This window comes from Microplitis mediator, chromosome 1, assembly GCF_029852145.1.
Source record: "Microplitis mediator isolate UGA2020A chromosome 1, iyMicMedi2.1, whole genome shotgun sequence".
Taxonomy (NCBI): domain Eukaryota; kingdom Metazoa; phylum Arthropoda; class Insecta; order Hymenoptera; family Braconidae; genus Microplitis; species Microplitis mediator.
In genome coordinates this window covers 23881112-23899824 of record NC_079969.1, presented here as the reverse complement: position 1 = coordinate 23899824, position 18713 = coordinate 23881112, and the positions used below count along the sequence as shown (strand labels likewise).

General features: G+C 28.0%; 4 protein-coding genes across 5 annotated transcripts; 1 reads left to right on the top strand and 3 right to left on the bottom strand.

Annotated features, from left to right (window-relative positions):
- Positions 1-201: 201 nt before the first annotated feature.
- On the bottom strand, positions 202-2730 carry LOC130664320 (60S ribosomal protein L36). The gene is made up of 4 exons (XM_057464182.1): positions 2583-2730; positions 2262-2388; positions 434-568; positions 202-351 (listed from the first exon to the last, which is right to left on the bottom strand). The coding sequence occupies exons 2-4, from the start codon at positions 2385-2387 to the stop codon at positions 268-270; spliced, it is 345 nt and encodes a 114-aa protein (XP_057320165.1). The 5' UTR covers position 2388; positions 2583-2730; the 3' UTR covers positions 202-267.
- Positions 2731-3112: 382 nt separating this feature from the next.
- On the bottom strand, positions 3113-7800 carry LOC130666102 (tRNA modification GTPase GTPBP3, mitochondrial). 2 transcript variants are annotated; one of them, XM_057466797.1, is made up of 7 exons: positions 7671-7800; positions 7439-7529; positions 6420-6525; positions 5122-5295; positions 3925-4891; positions 3381-3862; positions 3113-3299 (listed from the first exon to the last, which is right to left on the bottom strand). In XM_057466797.1, exons 2-6 carry the CDS (start codon positions 7457-7459, stop codon positions 3622-3624), a joined length of 1509 nt encoding a protein of 502 aa, XP_057322780.1. In that variant the 5' UTR covers positions 7460-7529; positions 7671-7800; the 3' UTR covers positions 3113-3299; positions 3381-3621. The 2 variants fall into 2 exon arrangements, with proteins under 2 accessions (XP_057322780.1, XP_057322770.1); XM_057466787.1 differs by lacking the exons at positions 7439-7529; positions 7671-7800 and having other exon boundaries at positions 6420-6570.
- LOC130666095 (histone H4 transcription factor) lies at positions 6671-14617 on the top strand. Its single transcript, XM_057466772.1, has 6 exons — positions 6671-6809; positions 7884-8505; positions 10161-10494; positions 11349-11664; positions 11868-12174; positions 12454-14617. The coding sequence occupies exons 2-6, from the start codon at positions 7912-7914 to the stop codon at positions 12697-12699; spliced, it is 1797 nt and encodes a 598-aa protein (XP_057322755.1). The 5' UTR covers positions 6671-6809; positions 7884-7911; the 3' UTR covers positions 12700-14617.
- Positions 14568-18603, bottom strand: LOC130666106 (palmitoyltransferase ZDHHC3-A). The gene is made up of 4 exons (XM_057466812.1): positions 17873-18603; positions 17514-17795; positions 16567-16725; positions 14568-16423 (listed from the first exon to the last, which is right to left on the bottom strand). Exons 1-4 carry the CDS (start codon positions 17983-17985, stop codon positions 16141-16143), a joined length of 837 nt encoding a protein of 278 aa, XP_057322795.1. The 5' UTR covers positions 17986-18603; the 3' UTR covers positions 14568-16140.
- Between the last annotated feature and the right edge of the window lie 110 nt (positions 18604-18713).

Sequence of the window (18713 nt, the reverse complement as noted above, 5' to 3'; positions counted from 1 at the left end):
GGAGTAAAAAAAAATTTTCACTTAAAATTAAATCTATATATTTATATATATTACGAATGATAAAAATGAAATTTTATAAATTCAAATCTATTTGTACTTTGAATAATAAACTTCAAGTCTTTTAACTGAAGAAATAAAAATAATAAATGATAAATATATTACTGGTAGGAAAAATGTAAATAATTAATTAACGACGATAAATATTAAGTAATTATTAATTTATTAATTAATATTTTTGCATCATTTATTCCAAGGTACAAAAAGCTTTTAATGATGCCCAGCCTTTCTTATTTGTACAAGAATGTTACCCAATTCTTCACGCTTCCTCTTGGCTCTGATGTGTGTTCCCAACTGCACAAAACAAAAAAAAATGTTCAATTATTAGCTCAGTATAATTAAATAATTAAATTAGACACTACTGTAATAAACTTACCCGTCTTTTCAAGAATTTCAAAGCACGTTTGTCTTTGGAAACTTTCAACAATTCCATCGCGCGCTTTTCGTAAGGAGCATGACCAGTTACTTCACGAATCAAATCACGTTGGAATTTAGTGTGTTTGGTTTGACGCTGTAATCAAATATATTTTTTATTAATATTAAAAATCAATACTCATAATATATACAATCATACATATATACAATCGTGGATATATTTTTTCAATCGATTATATGGCCAAAAAATTTATTTGTAATTCATGTTACTTTGGAATACAAATTTTATATCAACAGTTTTTGAAAATCTGGATCAGATGAGTCAGAAAAAATTTATCAACAATGAAAATAATATTGTTGTTAAATAAATAAATGAGCGTATCAGGTCCACTTCAATTCTAATTTTAATGGTTACATTTCACGAACCCCAACGTTCATATCTTAGACCTTATCAACCATAAAGTCAAATTTAAATTAACATTGCGCACATCAAATAGTTATCAAGGTCTAAGTATGTGAACGTTGGGTTCACGAAATGTAACCAATGAAATTAATGATCTACAAATACGACTTTCATCATGAATTGGTGTTATCAACTTTAATCACGTGAAAATTATGACAGTAAAATTTAAATCCAAGTGATCCGAAGTTCATTCACTAAATTAATTTTACAATCGAAACTGATTTACGTAAATCAAGTACTTGATAGAAGAAATTTATTGGTAATTTCTGAATCGATAAATTCGACGAAAGGTTTCATTCAGTAAAAATTCGGTCATTTCTATCGAAGTCATCCCAAGTTTAATTCAAAGACGTAATAAATTAATTTTATAATTGGTACTGATTTACTAGACGAAAAGTTGGAGTAAATTTATGATGAAAGTCATATTTGTGACACGATCTGAGTTTTGAGATGAAATCTAACTCGAGATCTAAATTCATTATGAAAGAAAATTTTTTTTACACGGGAGATAATTGACAATTTTCAGATTTTTGTTTCAACAAATTACGGTATGAGACCCAGTACCCGATCAGATAACTAGTACCGACCTCTCATATATTTGTAAATCTATATTTACTAAATTTTACTAGATATAAATATACCAATACATGGAGTGATCGAGTACTAGTTCCCTGATAAGGTACTAGATCTTCTACCTTACAAAAAAAAAAAATTAAAAATATGGACGTAGAAAATTACAAAAACTGTCAGTGGAGTTTTTAAAAATATCATTTGTTATAAATTGTCGTTCTGAAAAAATCTAAAAATTATAAGACGTCGGGTTCAGTATGATATAAAATTATTGTTGAAATAGAATGAGACTAAAGTTAACTGACGTCTGATAATTTTTGAACTTTTTTTCTAAACTGTAAATTATTTTTAAAAATTGCACTAATATTTTTTTTAATTTTCTACATGTACATATTTCTTTTTTTTTGTGATTGAGGTATTAAAAAATAATTCGAAAATTTTCAACTGTCTTTCAACTTCAAGATCATTACAATAAGAGACTAAAGTTAGTCGACGTCTAATAATTTTTGAATTTTTTTTTAAAACTAATTTATTTTTAAAAAATATTTTAAAAGATTGCAACGATAGTTTTTTTAATTTCCTACATGTGCATATTTCAAGTTTTTTTATTTTTAATAGATCGTATGTGTCAGTGGATTTATTCAAAAACATTATAATTATTCGGAAAAATATATTAAATATATCAAAATCATTGATATAAAAATCTAAGGATAGTAAAGTATAGTAATACAAATAACGACTATGGGGTAACAATATCTATCAGTGTATGAATAAATGAATGGTAAAATAAACTTACCCCCTTGAAACGAGAAGGTCTCAAAGCAACAGTTCTTGTCTTTTCGGTTTTGTTTTTTGCAACACGAATTTTCGTGGTTTTGTGTCCTCGGTTGAGGCCGACGGCCAACTCGAATCGTGCAGGCATCCTAAGAAAAACAATTAAAAGAGGTTAGAAAATCATGCCTGTCTAAAAAAATTAATCTGTCAATTTTCAATGATAATTTAACAAAAATATTTATCACTATTTGTCATTGAAACATTACTTTAATTAATTACACAATTATTTGTAATTTATTTAATGAGATTTTATAATAATTAACAGATTTTAAGAATAACCAACCTTCTTGTTATCCGTCACTGCGTGGAAAAGAAACAACCTTTTTCAAGACTCTGCGCATGCGATTACAAGCATCTCGTTGTTCTTTAAAAATTTAACGCTGGCGCCATTAAAATACGCGGGAAATTCAAATTCCCGTAGAAAAATAAAATCAGTACCGGCGTCTGATAACTTTTTGAATTTTTTAAAAAAGATAAATTATGAAAGAAAAAATATTTTGAAAGTAGATCGAATTGTAGATCGGTCACGTAGTTTACAAGTTATACGAAGAATAAAAATTAAAAAATTTTTATGATACTGAAGTTAGCCGACGTCTAGTAATTTTTGGATTTCCTCAAAAACAATAAATTTGAAACAATAAGAAATTTCAAAAATTGCACCTATAGTTTATTAAATTTTCTACATGTGCATATTTTTATATTTATTTTTTTTTAAGTTAAGTCGTTGAAACAAAAATTCGAAAATTGTCAACGGTCTGCAACCTTCAGGATCATAAATTTTTTTGTTTTTGGTTTTTTGCGTATAACTCATAAACCACTTGCCCGATTTACCTTAAAATATAATCAGTTCTAACTCTTGGTGAGCCTTTTCGACTGCTCGAAGAGCTCAAAAATTTATAAGTAACAATGTTTACGAGCTCCCTGAGCTCGGAAACAACGAGAAGTTTCGGAGCTGGCCTGCAGGGTCAGGCAGTTTTCAGATTTTTTTTTGTAAATGATGCTGAAAAAAAAGTAAGTAATTTGTTAACTGTCCGCCAACCTGATCATAAAAATAAAGATTCGATACATTAAAATTTCATACAATTTTGAATCAGTGTAGTTCTACACAGTAATCAGTGTAGTGCTGCACCACAATCGAGAATTTTTTCCAAAACCGTACGAGTCGGGTACAGAACAGTAACCAGTCGGGTTCCAATCTTGCCGTGATAATACTGAGGATTTACAACTCAAAAAAATTCGGAATCGTCTCAAATTTCGAAGTTCGACATCAAACTTTTTTTTTTTACACGTATAACTAAATAATTTATTCATAAATACTTTTATTATTTTCCAATACAAAAATTTTTAAAAATAATATCTAAAATCTCTTCACTACTAACATGGCCAGTTATTTTACCCAGTTCTCTCATTGCAAAGCGTATTTGCTGTGCCGCAATTACCATATCATACTCATATTTATTTATCATCTCTAAATAATTATTTAAATAATCAACACAATTTATCAAATGGATTCTATGTCTCGTTTGGCTTATCGTCGGATTTTCTCTCGATGGATTTCCGCAACTAAAACAATAAATTAACAAATTTATCAACAAATTAATTAACTATCCAATAATCAAACTTACATGTCTTTAAATTTAATAGTCAATGCATTTAATAAATCACTAAGTCCATCTTCTTTATCACAAGAAATCGGTACGGCTCCATAATCCTTTAAATCATTTATTATTTTTTCACTGTCTTTATTAATTAGATCAATTTTATTAACAACAACGATAAAATTTGTCTGTTTGTCTTTAATTAAATCATTTATTTCTAGTAGATCAATATAATAACGGACGTAGTCGCTGATTGATTTACAACTTGACAAATAATTCGAGATGTCAATCATCAGAATGATAAAATCAGCGGTGACGGCATAAGATCTGGCTCTTTTTATGCCTTCTTCTTCAACAATATCTCTAGTAGATGTAACAAGTCCTGCAGTATCTGCTAAAATAACAGGATATCCTGATATATTTGTATTTAATTCAACAATATCTCTAGTAGTTCCTGCTATTGGAGTCACAATAGCAGCATTTCTGCGCACTAAATAATTTAGTAGACTACTTTTCCCTACATTAGGCTGCCCGATGATAACCGTACGTACCCCGGAGCGTAAAATTTCTCCACGTCGGCCATCTGCAAGATGTTTAGAAATTTCGCTAACAAGACTTTTGATCCTTTCATTACAATTTTCTAATACATTCTGTTCAATATTATCATCTTCGCTGAAGTCTATGTAGGCCTCGATATTCGCAAGTGATGTGGACAGTTTTTTTTTCCATGAGTTATATAAATTACTGAGGCTTCCGTCCGCTTGAAGGAGGGCTTGCTTGCGTTGCTGCTCTGTTTCTGCGTGAATTAAATCTGCTAGGCCTTCTATTTCAGTTAAGTCAAGTTTCCCGTTGTAGAATGCGCGTTTTGTAAATTCACCAGGTTCTGCTGGAGTGAATTCAAGCTTTGATAGAGCAGACATTAAAGATTCTATTACTGCTGGGCCTCCGTGTACTTGGAACTCGACGCTGTCTTCACCAGTGAATGAATTTGGGCCTTGAAATTTTTTAATTGGTCAATCCCTGGTGGAAATTTTTTAGAATTTCCTCTGGAAAACTCAGTTCTAAAGTTCTAAAGATTTTTTCAAAGTTCTGAAGACTTTTTCAGAGTTTTTTTTAGAGAAAAGTCCGAAAAATTTCCACCAGGGATAGATTATTGGTTAGTAGTGTAATAGTTAGTAAATATTTATATATTTTATGGAAAAATTAGTCAAGAGTTTATCGAACCTGGAAACCAAAGGCACAGTCCTTTATCGATAACGTCTCTGGTAATTGGGTCGTAAATTTTTCGTAAAAATACTTGTCTTGGAGAAGGATTTAATAAACTCGTCATTTTTTTTAATGCTTCTAATGATCTACTTCCTGATATTCGTACAACAGCAACTCCACATTTTCCTTGACCTATAATTTATATATTTCTATATATTTATTCAAACAGAAAACAATCAGTTGTTAAATCATTGCTAATATCACTTGTAATTTAAAAGTAAATGTGACCAGTCTACGTTGGGAGAAAAGTTTTTTTTATATGAAAAAAAATCGATTCATGATCCAAAATAATAATTTTTTGCAAACTTTTATTTTTTTACTGAAGAAATAAAAGTATTCGGTTTAAAAAAAAAATTAACTACAAAATGAAATATTTTTAAAAATAATCAACAAATTCTTCAACAGATATTTAAAATTTTTATAAAAGTATTTGGTAAAAATTCGTAATTTCATATTTTTCATGAAATAAATTTACCGATTTTTCTATTTTCAAATGTATTTAGTTACGCGGTCATTAAATAGCACACGGTTAATATTTGGCACTTATCCTACTAATTTATGCTAAAACTTTTAAAAATTTTATACAAAATGTATTTTAAATAACTGCAACAAAATTAAAAACTTAATATTCTGTGGTAATTTAAATTTAAATTTATGATAATAAAAATAGCAGGCCTCCAAAAAATTAATTTGTTTTCGTAAATAAATTACAAATTATTTGAAAATACACACAGATACTTCTTTAATTATTTGTATATATAATGAAAATTTTTTGTTAATATTTAAAAAATATATTTTGAATTCTTCGATCTCGGCCATTAAAATTTACCAACTAGATAAAAATACTCATAAAAAATATATGAAAATATTAATATATATATTTATATAACTGCTTCAATAATAAAATTTTATTAGTAAAAAAAAATGATTAATAATCAAACGCGCGAAAATTAAAAGTTAATTGTTTTTTTTTTAAATACTTTTAAAAAATTTTTGAATGTCTCCTATTCTTGGCCATCAAAATTCATCAACTGGATAAAAAAATTCAAAAAAATATATGAAAATTTTAATATATATGACTTCATCAACAATAAATAAAAAGATAAAATTATTAATAATGAAACGCGCGAAAATTAAAAATTAATTTTATTTCTCATTTTTATTTTATTTGTTTCTATTAAAAATAAAATAGAAATTTTATTTAAAAAAGTATTATTTCTAGTATATATAATTTATGAATAAAAATATATAATAACCAGATGATAATGCATAAATTGTTGAAGTTGAAGCACTGGTTGAAGCACCAGTAGAATTATGTCGACAAACAAAACTAAAGATCCCGCCAGTATCGTTCAGACGCTTCTTGACATCAGATGTTGAAAGTTTTGTAATCAATTTTTTCCACATTATTTAAATTAAACACTCAAAAATCATCCATCAATTATTCAATAACAAAAACCTTTTGTTTTTATAATTATAAATAAATAACCATTACTTTAATTCAGTAATTAAATTAAAATAATTTAAAAACACGTGTGAGTTGTGAGTAAAAATTACGACGTAAAATCATCATGGCGATTTTGTGATACAAAAAATAAATATAAAGCTAATTAATATCATTTATAATGAAATGATAATTGTTCACCGTAAGTAATTACTAAATTCATATTTTTAATTATGACTTAATTATTAATGCAAAAAAACAGTGAATGATTAAATAAATAGAATAATAAAATATATATTGACTAGTGAAAAATGGCGGGAAATATTTAAATGTCAAAAATGAATGTGAATATTGCAGATATGAGACAATTTGTAAATTTAAAATAAATAAATAAATTAATTAATTGAAATTAAAAAAATGCGCGAATTTCAAATCTCTAAATACGAATTTTTTAATTTTTAATATAATTAAATTTGATTTAGTGATTCAAAAATATTCTGATCTTGAAGTTGGAAATTATTTTAAAAAATTGCACGTATAGTTAATTAAATTTTCTACATGTGCATTTTTTTAGAAATATTTTTTTTTTATTATTCATCTGTTAAAATAATTTATTCAAATTTCAAATGTCTGCTAACTATCATTGAAATTATTGTAAAGTTAGCGGATCTGTCAATTTTTAAACTTTGAAATTATAAATTAAACTGTTTATAAAATAACAATGAAACAATCCATGTTTAGAAAATTCAAAAAATTCAGTACATGCATTTTTTTATATTTTATTATTTTAATTATATAATTTTTTTATATGTAATTTAAAAATTGTCGTACCTCTGCTACAATTACGCTCATAAGTTAGACAATAGAAGACAATTAACAATTTTTTGATTCTTTCTACCGAATCAATTACAAAAAAAAAAAACTAAAAAAATGCACATGTAAAAAATTTAAAAAGCCATAGGTGCAATTTTTTAAACTATTTTTTTTATTGCTATTTTTCGTTTATAAAAAAATCCAAAAAATATTTGAAAAAATTGCACTCATAGCCTCTTAAATTTTCTACCTGTGCATTAAAAAAAAAATTTATTTTTCTATCATTAATTCGTTGAAAAAAAAATCCGAAGATTTTTAATTGTCTGCTAATTTCAATGATACGGCTAACTTGAGTATCTTAAAATTTATTAAATTCCCAAGACAATTGTCAGCTACATTCACACTGATCTTTAAAATATGTAGACTGTAATTGATAAATAATTCTTTAAAATATATTTTATAGGTATGGAGATAAACTGTAAATATAAATAATGGCTGGTAGCATAACAGAGTACGTAAAAAATCAAGAAATCCAAGAGAGATGTAACCATTGGGTAACACAAAGTATATTATCACCCTCGACTTTGCGTAATAGCAATAAAAGAGAACGTGATAAAGAGAGTGATTATGATTTATCTGAATGTTTTGACACTGATTCCGAGTTTGATTCAGTGTCTGAATGTGGTGGTAAAAGACGACGATTAAAGATACAGCTGAAAGATGAAATTCTTAATTTAATTTGTGAATGGAAAGATTGTCAGTACACTAGCACAGATGTGGAGCATTATGTCCATCATGTTGCTAATCACGTCTCTGATTTAGATGTTAAAATTCTAAGCAATATTAATAACAATAATTATAATAGTGATAAAAGTGATGCTGATGAAAGCAGTAAAAATAATAATGAAGATAATGAGGATGACCAAGATGATATTGATGATAAAGGCGTTTATGTTTGTAAATGGAAACATTGCCAGTATGAAAATGATAGTATACCAGATATTATTAAGCATGTTAATTATCATTCTTATCATACTAAATTAAAATGTATTGGCTCTAATTTACGTGCTAAAATTAAATTGCCTGTAAGTTATTATTTATTATCTATTTCTATATTATTAAGAGAATAAGGAAAATTTTGTTCCAGCCGTATTTATATGTATCGTTAAAAAGGTATCGACTTGACTTTGTGCCTTTTCATGATTTAAAATCTTTTTTATTGTCAAGTATCAAGATAAATAAATTTATCTACACTTATCCAAGAAATTAAAGGAACAAGAAAATTTTATAAATTTTTTAGTGATTTTTGGAAGGCTGTATTTTCGTGAAAAATGATCGTATCGAAAAAATAAAAAAAAGCAAATTGAAGCTTGAAATCTCTAGTTTAAAGATCTTCCAGCAAAATATTTTTTTGAGCCACGGTTTTTGCGGAATCATAAGAAAAAGGTCGAGACAAAATTTTTCCAAATTTTTTAGTTTTGTTTTTTAGGTCTACGGGGCCGGGAAATTTTTTTTCGAAAAAATCAATTCATGGCTCGTTTAGGAAATTTAATCAGCTACAATTTGCTTTTACTAGAGATTTCAAGCTTCAATTTGCTTTTTTTATTTTTTTGAGACGTTCATTTTTCACGAAAATACAGCCTTCCAAAAATTACTAAAAATTTTATAAAATTTTCTTGTTCCTTTCATTTTTTGGATAAGTGTATATCATTCGAATTACATTTAAATTACGCGGGAAAAAAAGATGATCGTACATTCATTTTCTTTAAATAAATTCCCAAGTAGCACAGAGTCAACTTTAAAATGTCTTTTAAAAGGATAAGACAAATTTTTTTTTTGTCTCAAAGTCACCTTTTTTGTTATATATACGACATGCAAATGTTGGTTCCGGAGACAGAGCTGAGTTTATTTTTCCTGTCTTATTTCAATTAAAAAGTAATTTAGATGACTTATTTTACCAGTATTTGTAATTTACTTTTTGTCGTCACTTGTGTTAAGTCTTTTAAGTAGATATTTTTTCGGTGATATAAATTTTTGATCATTTTGTGAACATATTGGTTAGGGTGGGTTGAAAAAAAACTTTTTTTTTGTTTTTCTTAGCATGGGGGTAGAATTTGTACCTTATAAAAAAAAAAAAATTTTTATGAAAAAAAAAATTTTTTTACTCAACATTTTGAGGTGGCCCACTCGTTTTTAAAATAAATAATTGATCAAACGGGGTAGTCCCAACGAAAAAAATTACATGGTGTTCTAGAATCTGTAGGGTGTCCCCTTGAAAGCTAATTGAAAGTCAGAAGTTGAAAAAATTTTTTTCCTATTATTCTTGTAATTTAAGTAAAAAATCCAAAAATGAAAAGCATTTTCTTTTGAATTAAAATGAAAGTGAAGTAAAAAAAAATCACATTCGACAATTATTAGATGTTTTCCACGATTTTGGACAAAAAAAATTTTTTTTCGTTGGAACTACCCCGTTTAATCAATTATTTATTTTAAAAACGAGTGGGCCACCTCAAAATGTTGAGTAAAAAAATTTTTTTTTTCTTGAAAAATTTTTTTTTTTTATAAGGTACAAATTCTACCCCCATGCTAAGAAAAACAAAAAAAAAGTTTTTTTTCAACCCACCCTAATATTGGTGCCTTATCGATATGTCGATCATCTATGATATATCGATCTCTATATTTATGAATAAAAATATTTTATTTACTAATACTTGAAATAAAACTAATTATTAAATTTCAGAAATGTCATCGAGAAATGATGCCGACAGTATTTCATTCATCAACGCCATTATTTTGTGACTGGGAGGAATGTTTGAAGTTATTCAACAATTTTCAATTATTTTTATACCACGTTAGCCAGCATGTTGCCAGTAATCCACGCGGTAATAAAGTCAGCGGCGGTGTTGAATGTCTTTGGACCGGGTGTAAACGTAAATTTTCAAGCATACATAAATTAAAGGATCACATTAAATGTCACACAAAAGAAAAAGTTGTTGCTTGTCCAACTTGTGGAGCAGTTTTTGCGTCAAATACTAAATTATTTGATCACTGTCGACGACAAATTTCTATTGAAAGTAATTATTTATTTTGTAATTTTAAATTCATGAGTTTCATTGCTAATTTGAGGATTCTAGAACTCGACGAAATAAGACTTTCTTAAATAATACAATTTTTCGATATTTCGCTTAGTGTTTGAGAAAAATGGATTTCGAGAGAAATGCGATTTTTTCAAAAAAGTTAAATATTTCATAGATTTTAATATCTTTAATTTTTTTATATTTTTTTCCGGAAAGTGCATTTGAAGACGAAAATTTTGAAAAAAAAAAGCGTCTGAATTAGTCCATTTTTGAAGAAGTTATAGCTATTTTTAAAAAAGTCATTTTGTCGAGTTCTACAAGAATTCGCGGTCATTTGGCGGCGCCACGGAAACCGTAGACTTCCCGCTAATTTTTTTAAATCGATATCAATTAAATTCAACAATGAGAGAAAAATTGTTTTTATAAAAAAATAAATTTTTGATCCAAGATATTAATTTATCAAAAATTTTTAAAGAAGTTCTTTAACTAAATGAAATATTTTTAAAAATAATTAACAAATTTTTCTATCAAAACTTGAATCATTGAAACCAATAAAATACGCGGGCATAAAAAAATTTGTATCATGACATTTACAATTTTTATAAAAGAATTTTTTAATTTTTTTTCAAAATATTTTATATCACAGTAAGTAAATTTTTTAAAAATTACTACAAGAGATACTTCAATAAATTTATTTCTTGGATCATAAATTAATTTTTTTAATAGAAATTTTTTTATCTCAGTGTATGAATAGAAAACAATCCTGGTATTTTATCACTAAAACTTGTGTAATTCTAATTACTTATATTTACTAAAATGAACTAATAAATATATTTCTCATTAATTTACAGCCCAAGGATTCCAATGTTCCTACTGTACAAAATTTTATCCAACAGAAAATATATTACGTGAACACATGAGATTTCATGTATTTAAATACAAATGTAGTCTTTGTGATATGAGCTGTGAATCACCAGCAGCTTTAGCTAAACACGTAAGATATCGACACGTCAGTACACGACAATTTAGTTGTCAATTGTGTGAACATGCTGCTAAATCACAACAAGATTTGGATTCACACATGACAGTGCATACTAATGGTCATAATTTTTTTTGTAATAATGACGGATGCTCTTACACATGTAAAAATGCTTATGTACTTGATAGGTAATTTAATTATTAACTCTGGTGGAAATTTTTCTGACTTTTCTCTGAAAAACTCTGAAAATGTCTTTAGAACTTTTAAAAAATCTTTGAAACTTTAGAACTGAGTTTTTTTCAGAGAAAATTCCGAAAAGTTTCCACCAGGAAATTTATAAAAACAAAAGTAATTATAATAAATGATTATAAAAATTTTTATTAAATTCCAGGCACATTGAACGTGTTCATAGATCAGAAGTTAGATGGTACTGTTGTCATGAGTGTCCAATAAAATATAGACGGAGTTATAATTTAACAAAACATTTAATTGGAGCACATAATTTACGATGGCCTGATGGACACAAACGTTTTCAGTATACAAGAGTTGAAGACGGTTGTTATCGATTACAAATGGTTCGATATGAATGCATTGACGAAGAAGAAGATGCTCGTGATTCGATTGTTCAAGAATCGGAATTACCATTAAAAGATTATAAAATTAAAGTAAATACTGACTCGGGTATTCCTAATTATGAAGTAAGTTTTTTATATTTTTTTCTTTTTCGCACCCGAGTGAACGTATTTTATGAACGGCCCCTGAATTCCTTCTTTTTGAAAATTTTCAAATTTCATAGCGGGAAGTTCAAAAATTTATTTAAATTTAATAATTTTTGGCGCGTTTGCATAAAAAATTCTTGTCCGTTTGATTTCGTAAATTTTCAAAAGTTTCAAAAAATTTGTATCTGATTTTTAAACTGGACTCATTTGCATGTAAAAATATAAGTATATATTTATTGTATATTGAATTATTTACAGATATTTGAAGAGAATGGTGGTGACAGCAATACAGAACTAGAAGTAAATACTGACGTTGATGAAAATGTTTGCAAGTCGATGCCAATAATATCAAACATTTTAATTTCAATTGATGAAGTTGATGAGGATGGTAATATTATTAATAGACAAGTTATTGAAACACAAGAAACTAATACTCTACCGTCTTCTGATAAACCACCAGTTATTTTAGGGCTTAATTTAAACAAAAAGTCTAAAGTACCCTGATAGCCAAGTTGGCCGCAAAATTTGGCACTTCCATAAGTTCACGGCAACTTTCAGCTCGTGTAACTTGCCTACAAGTTGTCTACAATCCCAGACAGCAAAATGACGTCTTGATGATTCTTTAAAAAGAAGTCTTTAAGAAGTTCTCAAGATGTCGAATGAGCCATCTAGCGAACTCAGTAAGACGTCTTTAAGGCTCGGCCGAAAACAAAATCTCGAATTTAAACCCTAGTTAAAAATACTGATTGAAAAGAATTGAGAAGCGGCCACTCCATGCAAACTGTATATCTATAAATACAAACAAAAGAATTGAATTTATTGAAAAGAATTCAAATTTCATCACTTTTAATTCTTTTTAATCAGTATTTTTAACCAGGGAGAATTATAATTACTTTTTGAATATTTATGGGACTCGGATGATAAAAATCTTCCGGGGAAGTTCGTCTTCTACTATTTGTCGGAAGCTAAGAAAATCACTGTTATGATAATTATTTAATAAATAATTAGAATTCTTAAATTCGAGATTTTGTTAAGTGCGGCCCAGCCTTAAACGGAGTTCTTTTTTCTGACTTCGCAAATAAGACCAGTATGAATTTACCATGACGTCTTTAAAGAGCTCCTAATTTTGACTTCATAAAGAAGTTTAAAAAAGAATACATTTAGACGTCACAAGACTGGCGTCTTATTTATGGAGTCTTCAAGAACTCTTAATTAAGAGTTCTTAAAAATGACACCTTTAAGATGTCATTATGAGACTTCTTGAAGATGCCTTCAAAAATACGTCGTAAAGAAGTCATTCTGACTTGAAAGCTGTCTGGGAAGTTGCTCAGAAACTTGGCCCCAGACAGCATTCAAGTCTGAATAACTTCTTTACGACGTCTTTTTGAAGGCATCCTCAAGGAGTCTTATAATGACATCTTAAAGGTGTCATTTTTAAGAACTCTTAATTAAGAGTTCTTAAAAACTCCATAAATAAGACGTCAATTTTGTGACGAATAAATGTATTCTTTTTTAAACTTCTTTATGAAGTCAAAATTAGGAGCTCTTTAAAGACGTCATGGTAAATTCATACTGAAGTCTTATTTGCGAAGTCAAAAAAAATAACTCTTTTTAAAGACGTCTTACTGAGATGTACCTGAAGATCGGAACGTTTTTCGCGTAACGAAAATGAAAAAAATGATGTAATTTAACTGCTTGAGGGGTAGTTCCAGAGGTTGGGGCCGGCCTAAGATTTTTTGCTGACATATCAGCATCTATATAAGAAACATTTCTGGAATCTAATTATCCATTAGATTTTTTATTATCAAATTTTCCTTTCCGTTGGGCGAAAAACGTTTCAATGTTCAGGTACATTTACTGAGTTCGTTAGGTGGCTCATTCGACATCTTGAGAACTTCTTAAAGACTTCTTTAAGATGTTGACAAGACGTCCAAATCATAAATAGGAACTCATTCAGAACTCATCAAGACGTCATTTTGCTATCTGGGGCGACAGGTTGCGGCAGCAGATTGTCGCCAAATTTCTGAGCTGTAGCCAACTTGTAGTCATCAGTTACAAAAGCTGAAAATTGTCATCAAGTTGGTCGCAACTCATGTACACCATCTTTCTGATCAAAAACTCTGGCTATGGGTAAAAGTTGGAAAAAAATAAGTAATATTTTTTTTCATTGTGATAAATTATTTTTTATTACACATCAATAAAAAATAATAATAATATTAACAACAAAGTAATTAAACCTAAATACTTTTGGCTTCTTTTTTACGTATTTAAAGTACTGTTTAAAAATATAAAAAAAATTGTTTAAAAAATAATAAACAATTAAATCTCAGTAAAGTTAAAAAATAAACAAATATAATTTACGTATTTAAAATTTAAAAAATTAACAAACGTTTACGTAGACTTTTAAGAAATAATAATAAATAAATTTACTGTTAATGTGATATTTTTTAATAATTATTTAAAGATTATGTATATCTTATATAATTAAATAAAAAAATTTATCATAGATTTAATGATGATCAAATGAATTTTAAAATGTTTTACAACACTCTCAGCACGTAGACACATTTAGGTAATGAATTTATATACAGATGTGATATAGTATAATAAATATAAGCAAAATTTAATAGAATAGTTATATATAAATAATAATAATAAAGCTAGTATAGATAAAGGCCGTCCATCAGATATGTGATTAAATTTGATCAAGTATGACCATATTTGCTGATTCAAAAAATCAACGGAAGAATATTAACACTTTGATAATAATAATTAATTGACATTAAGCTCAGATATAAATTCTATTCGTTAATACAAATTATTATCAGTACTTATTAATTAAATAAATAAATATTGATATTAATGTTAACGTTATATATAATTATGTACCTGAAGATCGGAACGTTTTTCGCGGAGCAAAGATAAAAAAAAAAATGCGGAGTCAAAAAAATTTGATACTGAGTTTTAGCCGTCTAATAACTTTTGATTTTTTTAAAAACGATAAATTATTAAAAAAAAAATATTTTAAAAAATTGCACTTATAGATTTTTTAATTTTCTACATGTGCCTATTTTTAGATTTTTTTTTTCTGCAATTCAGTAGTCGGAAAAAAAATTCGAAAATTTTTCACGCAGGTCTCGGTCAGGCAAAAATTTCAGGCCAGCCCAAGTATCGCTTGAGTGGTCAAATAGTACTGTCACTTTTTATCCGAATACAATTTATCCGATGGACAAAATATCCCCGGACTAAATACTCGATAGATAAAATATTTTCGACTAATTATCTTATAATCAATAATTCTATAATCTCAGAAATTTGGACGAGGTTGAATAAAAGAATAAAATCATTAATTATTTGAACGTTTCGTCAATTATATTTTGACTTCATCAGCAGAACTTGAAACAAATTCTTTATGCCCAAGTTCATATTTAACTCCAACTTTGATTGCCACAAATTTACATAATAATATATTAATTAAGTGTATTACTGTTACTTGATAAATTGTGTCAAGTTTTGTTATTTTAACTTATGTGATAGTTGGACAAAAAGAATTTGTATTAAGAGGATATGCCATCTATTCTCTTTATCACACACATGTGAACAAACGATAAATACTTTCAGTAAAAATAGTACGGTGCTCTTTTATCAGAAATGTTTAATATATTTGCACATAAAATTTGAGTGTGTGATATTAAAAATAGATCAACACATATGCTTGGAATGGTACAGTACCCGTTTATCGAAAACCATTAATTATTTTTTCACTTAAAATATATTTTTCTGAATAAGATTTATCGTGGATACTTTGTCAGAGATATTTTATTCGCGAACTACAAGTCGTGCTACCGGTCACATTGCATAAATTTTTATCATTTTCGTTGCGCGAAGAACGTTCTGATCTTTAGGTATGTGTATAATTAGGAGATAAATAAATTAAAAGCGGAATTATACTTCGTGATCAAGCAAACGATCGTCACGACGGAATGTGTAACGTGGGGGATTATGACAGGGAAAGAGCCACAAAATAGGATGGCTTTTACCACAGACTTGGGAGAGGAGTGTTATCGCTCGACGTGATTTAGGATGATGGTGGTAGTGATTGTGTCCACCTTGAAGACGTTCGATGGCGGTTTCATCTCCAAGTATCGCTTGGAACTGGTCGACCAGTATCGCCACCACGAACATTCCGAATAATGCTGACTCCAGGACCAGTATTACGCAGTGCAAACTATTAATTATAATTAGACATATTAATTATTTTTACTAAATGAAAATTTTAAAAGAAATGTATTTGACTAAAACAATATTTTCATTACATTCATAAATTTATCATTTGTAATTGTAATGAATTATTCAATATTATATACTTACATCCTACTTTGTTTTATCGTTACATCGGTACTACATTCCGGACAATCGGTAACCCATGATACAATTACCAATGAAATTGCGTAGATAGCAAGTACGCCGACGTACACCAAAAATTGAATAAAATACTTTTGATTACGTTCGCCTACACAATTATTTATCCTGTAACAAATAAAGTTTTATTTAATGATCCATAGGAAGTGATATTGGGGTGTATGGATTTATATAAGAATCCATGTAGGAAACTATGGGAATCTGGGTTCTCATATGAAAAATTCACATAGGAAATTGCGGAATTCCCATGTAGGAACTTCATATAGGAAACTGTGGGTACCGGGATTCCCATATAGGAACTTGACATAGGGACTAGGATATATGGATTTCTTTGTGGGAAATTCATTAGGAATGTGGGTTTCTACATAAGTAATTTCTATAGAATCCGGAGTCCCTGGATTTTCATGTAGAAAACCCACATAAGAAGCTGTGGGTATCTAGATTCCCATATAGGAACTTGACATAGGGACTAGGATACATGGATTTCTTTGAAGAAAATTCATAAAGGAATCTGGGTTTCTATATAAGTAATTTCTATAGAATCTGAGACATCTGGATTTCTATGTCTATGGTCTATTGATAAGCGCATATTAATAAAAGAACAGATTAATATTCTATTGGCAGGATATTTTTTTTTTCATCAATTTGTTTGTATCAATAACGTGACGCTTTTTGTTAATTTTCCTAATTCTTAATCCATACAAGATTCCCATAGGAATTTCGACATGATGCAGATTCCCATGGGAACTCATCGTAAAAATCCACATGGGATTCCTATAGGAAACCATATGAAAATCCATCCAAAAACGCCAAGTGGGAACCCATAGAAATCTAGGCTGGATTCCAGCATGGATTTTTTTGATAGTGTATTAAAAATATACCGAAAAAACCTTTACCAAGGACAATGATGGTCCATTCTACGTATGCATCTTTCACAAATTCTACAATGATGTGCTCTAGGTGGTCGATAAGTTTCGCACCTCGTGCATACGCTCCAATCATCTCTTTCCTCGCAATCATCGCTTGCTCCAGAACCCCCAGTATGTATGTCAGAAAAATCCATCCTCGTTTGTGGTAAAGGTACAACACCCGGGTCACTACATATCGCTTTTAAATGCGACATCATCAGTAGCAATAGTATCGTATTAAACGAAACCACATGAAACGGGCCCCATAAACTGAAAAATAATTATTGCCATAAGTAAAATTAACAAATTACTGATAAATAAAATTAAAAAGCACAATAATAAGTTACCTATCCTGCATCGTATGTAAAATAATCCATCTTATAACAACATAATCCGCATAAAAAACGGCGACATATGTAACCAAAATGCAAACTATTCCACATGGGTCTTTTACAAACATTTTTGAAATTTATCAAAAATTAAAAAATAAATTAATTGTTTTTTTTTTACAAATTCATCACCACAAAATCATTTTATAATTTTGTTTTATGATTAATTATTTATTTAAAAATATCATTGGAAAAATTATTTAACTTTGTAAATAAACTGACATAAATTATTTAATAAAAGTATTTTTTTTATATATTATGACGTAGCAATTATTATTTTATTGATTCAACGAATCGAAATAAATAATTCGAGGTTGTTTGATAATAACAACATTAATAAAAAAAAAATCACGATTTAAAAAATTTAAAAATCGAACATTTACGTAAACAAAAGTTATTTTTACGAGAAAGTATTTATTTATGTAATGATTATATTTTTAAAATAATTAAATAATAATATGATGACTTAGTTAACTCATGTCACTTTGTAGTAATTTTTGGTTATTTGAATTATATTTTATCTTATCACTTTTGATAAATATGATATTTCCCATTGACGTGTAATTGTTAGTTGCTATTGTTAGTTGACAATTGACATATGGCTTCGGCTTATTATTTTTTTATTGTTTTTCACAACAAAAAATACACATACACATTTTTTTTTTTTTTTACTATTCATGTTTCATTTTACTTCGAGTATTCAAAATTAGTTTTTGAATTTACCGCCAGATGTCAGAGCTCTAAAATTTTTTGATACTGAAGTTAGCTTACGTCCAATAATTTTTGAATTTTTTAAAAA

Excerpts from the sequence above, each read along its gene's own strand:
- LOC130664320 (XM_057464182.1), bottom strand. The coding sequence starts at position 2,387 with ATGCCTGCACGATTCGAGTTGGCCGTCGGCCTCAACCGAGGACACAAA. Across the intron at positions 569-2,261 it reads GACCTTCTCGTTTCAAGGGG|CGTCAAACCAAACACACTAA; the intron begins GTAAGTTTATTT and ends ATTTGATTACAG. Across the intron at positions 352-433 it reads TGAAATTCTTGAAAAGACGG|TTGGGAACACACATCAGAGC; the intron begins GTAAGTTTATTA and ends TGTTTTGTGCAG.
- LOC130666095 (XM_057466772.1), top strand. The coding sequence starts at position 7,912 with ATGGCTGGTAGCATAACAGAGTACGTAAAAAATCAAGAAATCCAAGAG. Across the intron at positions 8,506-10,160 it reads GTGCTAAAATTAAATTGCCT|AAATGTCATCGAGAAATGAT; the intron begins GTAAGTTATTAT and ends ATTAAATTTCAG. Across the intron at positions 12,175-12,453 it reads CGGGTATTCCTAATTATGAA|ATATTTGAAGAGAATGGTGG; the intron begins GTAAGTTTTTTA and ends AATTATTTACAG.
- LOC130666102 (XM_057466787.1), bottom strand. The coding sequence starts at position 6,570 with ATGTGGAAAAAATTGATTACAAAACTTTCAACATCTGATGTCAAGAAG. Across the intron at positions 5,296-6,419 it reads AATTTATGCATTATCATCTG|GTCAAGGAAAATGTGGAGTT; the intron begins GTTATTATATAT and ends TATAAATTATAG. Across the intron at positions 4,892-5,121 it reads ACTGTGCCTTTGGTTTCCAG|GCCCAAATTCATTCACTGGT; the intron begins GTTCGATAAACT and ends AAAAATTTCAAG.
- LOC130666106 (XM_057466812.1), bottom strand. The coding sequence starts at position 17,985 with ATGTTTGTAAAAGACCCATGTGGAATAGTTTGCATTTTGGTTACATAT. Across the intron at positions 16,726-17,513 it reads ATGGACCATCATTGTCCTTG|GATAAATAATTGTGTAGGCG; the intron begins GTAAAGGTTTTT and ends TATTTGTTACAG. Across the intron at positions 16,424-16,566 it reads ACGATAAAACAAAGTAGGAT|TTTGCACTGCGTAATACTGG; the intron begins GTAAGTATATAA and ends TATAATTAATAG.